Source organism: Capricornis sumatraensis, chromosome 6 (genome assembly GCF_032405125.1).
Source record: "Capricornis sumatraensis isolate serow.1 chromosome 6, serow.2, whole genome shotgun sequence".
NCBI lineage: Eukaryota > Metazoa > Chordata > Mammalia > Artiodactyla > Bovidae > Capricornis > Capricornis sumatraensis.
The window spans coordinates 57,088,105-57,099,112 of NC_091074.1; the positions used below are offsets into that span (position 1 = coordinate 57,088,105).

The 11,008-nt window shown below is 38.4% G+C and overlaps 1 protein-coding gene across 1 annotated transcript in view; it reads left to right on the forward strand.

The window, feature by feature from the left end:
• TMC1 (transmembrane channel like 1) overlaps positions 1–10,640 on the forward strand; it is a 166,598-nt gene extending 155,958 nt beyond the window's left edge. The window contains exons 17-20 of the mRNA XM_068973590.1: positions 2,377–2,502; positions 5,874–5,952; positions 6,060–6,111; positions 10,618–10,640. Coding sequence (XP_068829691.1) covers positions 2,377–2,502; positions 5,874–5,952; positions 6,060–6,111; positions 10,618–10,640 — 280 coding nt within the window. The remainder of the gene's footprint in view (positions 1–2,376; positions 2,503–5,873; positions 5,953–6,059; positions 6,112–10,617) is intronic.
• Positions 10,641–11,008: the final 368 nt, after the last annotated feature.

Consider the following 11,008-nt stretch of genomic DNA (forward strand, 5'->3'; position numbering starts at 1 on the left):
ATCCTTGCCAGGAAAATCCCATGGACAGAGGAGCCTGGGGGCTAAGGTCCACGGGGTCGCAAAGAGTCAAGCACGACTGAAGTGACTGAACACACACACACAGAGGTTCTCACATACCTCCTTGCTACGTTATGGTAATGACAACTTTATGTATTTTCATCTAGCTGCAAAGGTAACATGTGTTTATCCTAGAAAACGTGGAAATTATAGAAACATTTTCACATGAAAATACACACTAGCCATAACCCCAAAGACCCAAAATAACAACTTTCAGCATTTTGGCATTTTGTGTTGTGGTGTTCTTTTTTATGCAGACTTCAAACTTAGATCATATAATATATACAGGTTTATATTATATATCATGACACTGTTATTACATTACTCATTTGATGTATCAGTTTTTCTTAATAGTGTAGCTGACTTTTACAGCTTGAAAGTGAAAGTTGCTCAGTTGTGTCCAACTCTTTGTGACCCCATGGACTGTACAGTCCATGGAATTCTCTAGACCAGAATACTGGAGTGGGTAGCCTTTCCCTTCTCCAGGGGATTTTCCCAACCCAGGGATTGAATCCTGGTAAGACCAGCTGAACTACAAAGGAAGCCCTACAGCTTGGGGATAGAACATTTTCATTTCAAAAGTCCAAACACAGTAGAGTTTTGGCCTGTAATTTGAAATAATGAATGAAGAATGTTTATTGTGCACTAAACACTAGAGGAGATGTAGGGATATGTTGGGCATCAATTATGGTCAGGTGGGACTTTCCATCTGGCTGAAAAGACAGACTAGACTATTTTAATCTGGGGTGGATGGAGCTATGCCCAACAGAGCTGTAAATTTAAGTTCAGTAGCATTTCACTTAGCTGTATACTCACAACAGGTTGGAAGAGACTTCTGGGAATATGACAAAGTGGCATATTTTGCTTAACCTGTCAGAAAAAGAGGCTGTTGCGATTTGTAGATGCTTCTAAAGTTTGTGTATAATAAAAGATCCGGACTTCTGGTAAGAGACCTAACCTGGAAAAGGCACCCAAGAACCCTCAAAGATGTTAATAGCTTCACATTTCTTATACACTAGACGCAGAGAAAACTTTAGGGGTAAGAATGATTTTGTAAAATTCCAGTTTCCTAAGTCTGATATTCATTAGCCACACCTGAGAGGCTGGAGAAGGGTGGGGGTGGGTTGTTCTATCTTCTCTTGTCCTCGCTGCCGGTCTCCTCACTCTGGCTATATTCCATATGTCGTGGTAAAGCACGGTCAGCTAGATAGATGAGGAAGAATAAACTTTGGTGCGATAGGTTGATATAATCTTAAATTGTCAATAAGCTTCATTCCCTCTTATGTATCATAGGTTTTGCTAATTAGTGTACAGATCTATAATTTGGGAAGCAAAATTTATATCTCTGTAGGAAATGGCAACCCACTCCAGTGTCCTTGCCTGGAGAATCCCAGGGATGAGGGAGCCTGGTGAACTGCTGTCTATGGGGTCGCACAGAGTCGGACACAACTGAAGTGACTTAGCAGTCTAGTGACTCCTGACAAGATAGTTGAAGTCACTTTCAGTCTACTAAAAGATACAATTAGTTAGACCAGGAGAGAAAAAATCTGATCTGGCACTTGTGGGTCACGTTTATTTAGAGGATAAGAATGTATTACGGTCAAAAGACAAAAGTAAAATGAAAATAGTCTACTCAGTGTTATGCTAACCTTTATTCTCATGATACATACAATTTGCTGGTAAAAAATGCAATATCTTTTCTGTAAATGAAACATTTTATAGCAAAATCTATATGCATATTCAGAAAAAAATAACTTTGCATGATGGATATTACTTTATATATTCATATTTTATATATTTATTCACAAAGTAACCCAAACCTTAGAAATATAACTTTAAAAAGTCTTCTCCTGGGGGAGAGGGATAAATTGGGAGATTGCGATTGACATATACACACTACTGTATATAAAATAGATGACTAATAAAGACCTACTGTATAGCACAGGGAAATCTACTCAATGACCTACGTGGGAAAAGAATCTAAAAGAGAGAGGATACATGCATATGTGCAAATGATTTACTTTGAGGTACACCTGAAAATAACACAACATTGCAAATCAACTATGTCCCAATAAAAATCAAAAACAAATCTCCTGATTCTATGATTAATTTCCTAGCTGCTTGGTCTCTGTTTGCATTGATATAACATTTCTCATATCTCATCCATATGTATGAGTTTGAAGTATCAGGAGTTGTAGCTAAACAGCAGATTTCTAACCTGAAAGAGTACTTAGGCAGTGTTTGAGAAAAATTTCTCATTTTCTTGCTGTAACCGTGGTTTTTACATCTGTTTAAAAAAAATGTCTCTCTTTTTTTCAGTGGCAAAAATAGGATGTTTGAAGTCATTGGAGAAACGCTGGAGCATGATTTTCCAAGCTGGATGGCAAAGATCTTGAGACAGCTTTCTAATCCTGGACTGGTTATTGCTGTAGTTTTGGTCATGGCGTATGTGCTTTCTCTCCTCATAGAAAGAGCCTTTGTGATGTTCTTCCTGCTCCTTTTAAGCTTCAGTGTTTTCAACTCTCTTTCTCCCCAGGGCTTGTGCTGTAACCTAACCAAATTCAGCACTGATTACACGGTGGTGAGAGGCTAAAATTCATGAGCCATATTCTCATCCTATTGCATGTAATTCATAGCCATCTGCATCTGTATTTGCCAGCCTAGGATTATAAGATTTGTTCCCAAGTAACCAAAATAATTATCAGTAAACAGCTAAAGCAAGGGAAACATAAATGCTAAATCTAATCAGCACATCAGGCTTCCCTCCAGCCCCTGCCCCCCACCTCTTTTTCCATAAAGCAGATGGCTGTAAACACATAGAAATGATGAGCCTCTAAGTTAATATTCCCGCTGGGGGCCCTATAGGCTGTATATCAGGGCTGAAGGCTTAAAGGATCTTAAAAATTACCCTGTCCTTGTTCCTAGAAGGCCATCAATAACTGTGCTTGCCCATAATAGAATCAGAGGACCAGAAGGCTCTTGGAAAGGTCATTTAGTCTTTCCTTTCAAAGTCAGAGGTGATACCCAAAGGGCAACTTGAGAGGGGGCTTTTGTTCCCATGTGACTTTCTTTGGTTTCTGACTCCTGGCCACCACAGATAAACTTACATTCTAAGGAAAGAAAATATGCTTCCTATGGAAGAGCTGCAAAAAAGTGCCCCAGCCCTTCCTTTCAAACCCCAAGTCCCTCATAAATGAAAAGTCCGGAACTGCTACTGCTCTCTGTCAGTGAAACCACTCTTGTGGACACTCTTGACACTCTAATTTGTTTAAATAAAAGTAAAACTAGGAAATCTCAGGGGAGAACTCCCAGTGGTTTAAGTAAATGAACTGGGTTCTGGGCCAAGTTGTTGTGATCCTCTCTGCAGAGGTTGTGGTCACAAGCCACATCCGTGATGGCAGGTGTCATCTTCAAGTTTATAAATTAAACGGACTTAGAGGCAGGGACTGGTTTTTCCCTAGGTGAAAATACAGCAAAATGATAGGAAGGCTTTGACAGTAAATCCAGCACTCAGCTCGTACACCATGATGCCTTCTTTGAGGGAGAGCTAATAGCCTGTAGGGATAATTAAACAGTAAAACAGATTATTTTATATATTACAGAACCTTGATCATGGGGTGGCGTTAGGAATCTGATAGTGAATCTCTGGCGCAGATGTGTTAGAACATAACCTGCTGGAGGCAGCATGTTTCCCCAGATAGTCCTGGAAGTGATTTTCCTTCTCTGAGTTTTTATGATTCAGCAGCTACAGAGACCATATTAAGTATCATGTGGCTTTCATGGTATAAAGGAAGTCTTGTTTTAAAACACACACACAAAACTTAATGTCAGATTTTATGACTATATTCTTAAATTAGTGAGAGATTTATTTCTAAGCAAAGGAGCAACATTGTTCTAATGCTGCTAATTAAAGATTTAATAAGCGACCTTGAGGGTATGGGAGAGGAATGAACACTGCCCTTGTTCCAGGCACGATCCATATATTAACCCATTTAATTTCCACAATAACCTTAAGAAGTTGGCCACATAAATCATATTATTGAAAGCACATGGAAGATGTGTCCCAAATCAAACAGCTAGTAAGTAAAATTCAAGCTCATGTCTTCTTATTCCCCACCTCCCCACCCTCTACTTATTTAGCACCGAACACCCGGTTCAGGCTAAATGATTATGCTCGTAAGAGTTGGAAGCCACTTATCTGAGATGTTCTACACCCATGGTCAGCACACTTTTCCTTAAAGGGTCAAGATATTAATAGTAGGTACTTCAGACTTTGTGATCCAAGAGGCAAAGTTGAGGATGTTATTTAAATATTTCTATAACTATTTTAAAATATAAAAACCAATCTTGGGTCATGGGTTATACATAACAGGCTGGGAGTCAGATTTGCCCGGGAGGCCATAGTTTGACAACCCCTGATATAGGCTGTCTAAACGGAAACTGGAAGGATGTAAGATCAAATAGATGTCCCACAAGGTTGATTTTAGTTCTGATGTTCTGATTTTAAACCTGAATTTCAGTTTATTGTTGATTTGATGTTTCAGATACTAAGATCTCATCTTCAATACTTAATGGTGTCCATAAAATTGGTTTGGCTTTTTATTACCTTTAATTAGAGAATGTTTACAAGCATTTTTAATCTCCCCAGTGAATCATATTCAATCAGCTTGGATGGTTTTGGGGTAACTGAGTTTAAGCTAATTCTCTGCAGGCAGTTTCATTCCTTTGGAGACTAAAAAATGATCTATGAGTATTCCTCACTGAAGGTGCATCTCAAGACAGAAAAAGTGATGAATGAATAGAGAATTACAGTCTGCAAATGATTTGTGAGGTCTTTGAGTTCTTTCTCCAAATCCAGACACTTCTCTAAGAAAATTCTTGTAATACACACACACATATATTAAGCACCTACTTCATCCCAGATATTACACCAGGTGCTTTCAGGTATATAACATCATTCAAACTCCCAACACTTGTATAAGAAATAAACCCAGCAGAAACGATATCAATAACTGTGATGCTAGCAGCAGATGGTTCATAAAGGTTATGATCTGACATGTTGGAGTAGAGGCAATGTGTTCGATATCCAGTTATTTGCAATAAAGGGCAAGGCCTGTTACCTTTTTTTTTTTTTTTCACTGCATTTTTCCCTTTGTTTATTTTGCTTTAAGTGAAGATGAATGTGTTTATTTTTGCAAAAATGTTTGGCTGGAATTTGCTCTTTTGAGAAATGTAAATGTCACTTATATGCCAAGACTATTCTTTTCTGAGACATTTTCTTTTGAAGGAGAGAGAAAGGCAAGCAACACAGCCTATGGATAAAAAGGCCATGTTAATTAACTATGACTGAGGATTACAGTGTTAGTTGTAAAAGCCCAAGGAGGGAATTTAAAGTGGAGAGTCAGTCTCCTTTTTATTCTACACATTCCTTAAGCTTCAAGAGATTTCCTCTTCCCTTGGATGCCATTGGTATCGACTGAAAATGCTGTTTTCAATTATAACATAAAATGATATTACTACATTTCCAAGGAACAGCTAAAATTCGGCAGTAAGGTATATCAGACAGAATGCCCTGGGCTGTGAAGGAGGAGCCTTAGGTGCCACTTCCTAGATCCAGCCTAGTCACTGTGTAGTTCTGAACATGCTTCTTCACCTCTCTGCACTTCAGTCTTTTATCTACATGATAGAAGTTCGAAGTAGAAAATATCTTAAAGTCACTCCAGGGCCAATATTCTATGATTTAAGTAATGTAAATTTAAGCAGAATCTTGAGGATCTGAAAAATACCATACATTTTATTTTATTTTTTGAACTTAGTTTGACCATCTATTATCTCAATGCTACTGCAAAGGGCCAGAAGGCAGCAAATTTGGATCTAAAAAAGAAGATGAAACAGGTAGGATACAATATATTTCAGAGAAATATTTGTCTTCATTCATGTCAAGTTGTAGAAAACACCAGGAAATCTCATGTTCTTCTTTTTTTACTATTTTTTATTGCTAGCAAGCTTTGGAGAACAAAATGCGAAACAAGAAAATGGCAGCTGCGCGAGCAGGTTTGAGCTCTGCTATGTTTGCATTCTTTTCCCCCTACGAACAGTATACTCTTTCTTTTTTTCCTCTCTCAAAATGGGGCATTTGGTGCACAGAGGCATTATTGCCACAGCAAGTCATCTTATACTCTTTACAGTCCACCTTTTCAGCCCTTTCAGGCTTCATATCCGGGGTTCAGTTATTTTCCAGTGGGAGAAAGAAAAGACAAAGAAAAATTCAGGAACATAAAAGTAGCATTAGTGATAGAAAAGGGTTTTTACTAATTGATGGAAGATGAAGGAAACATCCATATAGTTATACAAATAGCAGAGACAGATATACAATCTCTCCTGCCCATTTTGACCATTTTTGTACATAGATGGACACGTTGGGAAGATACTAAGAGGATCCTCTAGGCTCATCATTATTGATTTCCCAGAGTGTTCTCTAATTCATTAACCTCTTTTACTTTTTAACCTCTTTAATTTTTAACTTCCTGTGTAGCTCAGTTGTTAAAGAATCTGCCTGCAATGCTGGAGACCTAGGTTTGATTCCTGGGTCAGGGAGATACTCTAGAGCAGGAAACGGCAACCCATTCTTGTCTGGAGAATCCCATGGACAGAGGACCCTGGTAGGCTAGAGTTCATGGGGTCACAAAGAGTCAGACATGACTTAGTGCTATCTTTCTTAATTTTTAAACTATTTGCCAAAATTACTGATATGTTTTGCTTAATACATGGAAAAGTGATGAATTTTTTAAAAATCTTTTCTAACTCTTACCTCATTTCTAATTCTTTTTTTTTTCTTTTTCAATTTATTTTATTTTTTTTTAAATTTTAAAATCTTTAATTCTTACATGTGTTCCCAAACATGAACCCCCCCCCACCTTCCTCCCCATAACATCTCAGTGGGTCATCCCCATGCACCAACCCCAAGCATGCTGTATCCTGCGTCAGACATAGACTGGCGATTCAATTCTTACATGATAGTATACATGATAGAATGCCACAGGAGGATCCTCTATGATCCACCTCCCAGAATTCTGGAAATAAAAGCAAAAATAAACAAATGGGATCTAATTAAAATTAAAAGCTTCTGCACAACAAAGGAAAATATAAGCAAGGTGAAAAGACAGCCTTCATTTCTAATTCTAAAACTCTTTATATTACTAGGACTCCTCAGTTCAGTTCAGTTCAGTTGCTCAGTCGTGTCTGACTCTTTGCGACCTCATGAATCGCAGCATGCCAGGCCTTCCTGTCCATCACCAAATCCCAGAGTTCACTCAGACTCACATCCATCAAGTCAGTGATGCCATCCAGCCATCTCATCCTCTGTCATCCTCTCCTCCTCCTGCCCCCAATCCCTCCAAGCATCAGAGTCTTTTCCAATGAGTCAACTCTTCACATGAGGTGGCCAAAGTACTGGAGTTTCAGCTTTAGCATCATTCCTTCCAAAGAAATCCCAGGGCTGATCTCCTTCCGAATGGACTGGCTGGATCTCCTTGCAGTCCCAGGAACTCTCAAGAGTCTTCTCCAACACCACAGTTCAAAAGCATCAATTCTTCGGGGCTCAGCCTTCTTCACAGTCCAACTCTCACATCCATACATGACTACTGGAAAAACCATAGCCTTGACTAGATGGACCTTAGTCGGTAAAGTAATGTCTCTGCTTTTCAATATGCTATCTAGGTTGGTCATAACTTTTCTTCCAAGGAGTAAGCATCTTTTAATTTCATGGCTTCAGTCACCATCTGCAGTGATTTTGGAGCCCCCCAAAATAAAGTCTGACACTGTTTCCACTGTTTCCCCATCTATTGCCCATGAAGTGATGGGACCAGATGCCATGATCTTCGTTATCTGAATGTTGAGCTTTAAGCCAACTTTTTCACTCTCCGCTTTCACTTTCATCAAAGGGCTTTTTAGTTCCTCTTCACTTTCTGCCATAAGGGTGGTGGCATCTGCATATCTGAGGTTATTGATATTTCTCCCGGCAATCTTGAGTCCAGCTTGTGTTTCTTCCAGTCCAGCGTTTCTCATGATGTACTCTGCATAGAAGTTAAATAAGCAGGGTGACAATATACAGCCTTGACGTACTCCTTTTCCTATTTGGAACCAGTCTGTTGTTCCATGTCCAGTTCTAACTATTGCTTTCTGACCTGCATACAGATTTCTCAAGAGGCAAGGCAGGTGGTCTGGTATTCCCATCTCTCTCAGAATTTTCCACAGTTTATTGTGATCCACACAGTCAAAGGCTTTGGCATAGTCAATAAAGCAGAAATAGATGTTTTTTTGGAACTCTCTTGCTTTTTCCATGATCCAGCAGATGTTGGCAATTTGATCTCTGGTTCCTCTGCCTTTTCTAAAACCAGCTTGAACATCTGGAATTTCATGGTTCACGTATTGCTGAAGCCTGGCTTAGAGAATTTTGAGCGTTACTTTACTAGCATATGAGATGAGTGCAATTGTGAGGTAGTTTGAGCATTCTTTGCATTGCCTTTCTTTGGGATTGGAATGAAAACTGACCTTTTCCAGTCCTGTGGCCACTGCTGAGTTTTCCAAATTTACTGCCATATTGAGTGCAGCACTTTGACAGCATCATCTTTCAGGATTTGAAATAGCTCAGCTGGAATGCCATCACCTCCACTAGCTTTGTTCGTAGTGATGCTTTCTAAGGCCCACTTCACTTCACATTCCAGGATGTCTGGCTCTAGGTGAGTGATCACACCATCGTGATTATCTGGGTCATGAAGACATTTTTTGTACAGTTCTTTTGTGTATTCTTGCCACCTCTTCTCAATATCTTCTGCTTGCTTCTGTTAGGTCCATACCATTTCTGTCCTTTATTGAGCCCATTTTTGCATGAAATGTGCCCTTGGTATCTCTAATTTTCTTGAAGAGATCTCTAGTCTTTCCCATTCTGTTCTTTTCCTCTATTTCTTTGCATTGATTGCTGAAGAAGGCTTTCTTATCTCTTCTTGCTATTCTTTGAAATTCTGTATTCAGATGCTTATATCTTTCCTTTTCTCCTTTGTTTTTTGCTTCTCTTCTTTTCGCAGCTATTTGTAAGGCCTCCCCAGACAGCTATTTTGCTTTTTTGCATTTCTTTTCAGTGGGGATGGTCTTGATCCCTGTCTCCTGTACAATGTCACGAACCTCATTCCATAGTTCATCAGGCACTCTATCTATCAGATCTAGGCCCTTAAATCTATTTTTCACTTCCACTGTATAATCATAAGGGATTTGATTTAGGTCATACCTGAATGTTCTAGCGGTTTTCCCAACTTTCTTCAATTTAAGTCTGAATTTGGTAGTAAGGAGTTCATGATCTGAGCCACAGTCAGCTCCTGGTCTTGTTTTTGTTGACTGTATAGAGCTTCTCCATCTTTGGCTGCAAAGAATATAATCAATCTGATTTCGGTGTTGACCATCTGTTGATGTCCATGTGTAGAATCTTCTCTTGTGTTGTTGGAAGAGGGTGTTTGCTATGACCAGTGCATTTTCTTGGCAAAACTCTATTAGTCTCTGCCCTGCTTCATTCCGTATTCCAAGGCCAAATTTACCTGTTACTCCAGGTGTTTCTTGACTTCCTACTTTTGCATTTCAGTCCCCTATCTCCCCCATAATTAATAATATTAATAATAAAAAACCTCAACCCAGATTATCTTAAGTAGAAAAGAAATGTATTAGTTCACACAAATGAACAGGAGTGTGGTATGTAATACTTCCAGTCACATTTTACCCCAAGTTTAGAAGCAATCAGGACTGAGCCCCATTTCCTGTGGGTCTTTCAATACTGCATTCCTACTATGTTGGCCAACCTTCATGGCGGCATATGTGGATGTAGCAACTTCCAATGCCATGTCCTTGGATTATATTTGTCTTACGTTTTGTGTGCTTTTTTTTTTTTTTTTGCATCTGCTACTTGTTTCTTAACTGCGTTTTTTTTTTAGCTCTATTGAGGTATAATTGACAAAATGTTCTAACTTCTAAGATCTGAATTCTAGCTAAGGCATATTTTCTTTATTCTTTTAAATAGTGACATGATGTTATTGCATGCTTTTTTTCTGATATTTTTTCATAATTTGTTTAAAAATGTTTATAACCTTTGTGAAGACAGAGACTATATAATTTATAGTTTCCTCAGGACTTAACATAGGACTGTATATATCAGTCACTCAATAAATACCTACTAAATATCTACTGTACAATGAGGAATTCTTTTACTGGGAAAAATTTGAAAGGAATACATTTCTATATTACTTACATAAGCAGTAATGAATGAATAAATGTTACCAAAAGAGAACTTTTATTCTCTTGTCTTTAGAATTTGTGCAGATTTTATAAAATAAGAAATATAGAGATATGTGGCAAAAGATATTATGGCAACATGGAGCACATTTGGAAGATACAGATTTTTAAGCCATCTCATTCAGAACAATTATGCACACTGAAATGAATTTTTCCTTATCTCTTCTTTATCTTCTTTCTCGGTTTCTTTCTGTCTCTTATTTATTTAATTAATTTGAATAGCTGCAGCTGCTGGTGGCCAGTAATTTTCATGGATATTCTGGAGGCCCAGAAGTATTCCTCATCATGCATTTCTAAGTCAGTGACTTTCATGAAGGCCCAGAGGACAAAGCATGAAGAGTTGATTCTACCCTGTTCTAAACCTGATGGATTATCAAGGTCTTGCTGATCAATCAAGGCATCACTTGCCCTAACTAAAAAAACAAGGTCTCTACCTTCTTCCAAATTAATGATTTGTTCCCCCACCACCACTTTCTCCCCTGAACCACTCTCCTGACATTTTATTTAATGAATTGAGTTTAAAAGTGTGTGTGATCCTGCAGTATGGATCACTAGCTTACTTGCTGAGTTAATTTAAAAACCTTTTGCTCATATGGACTTTCATTTTATACAT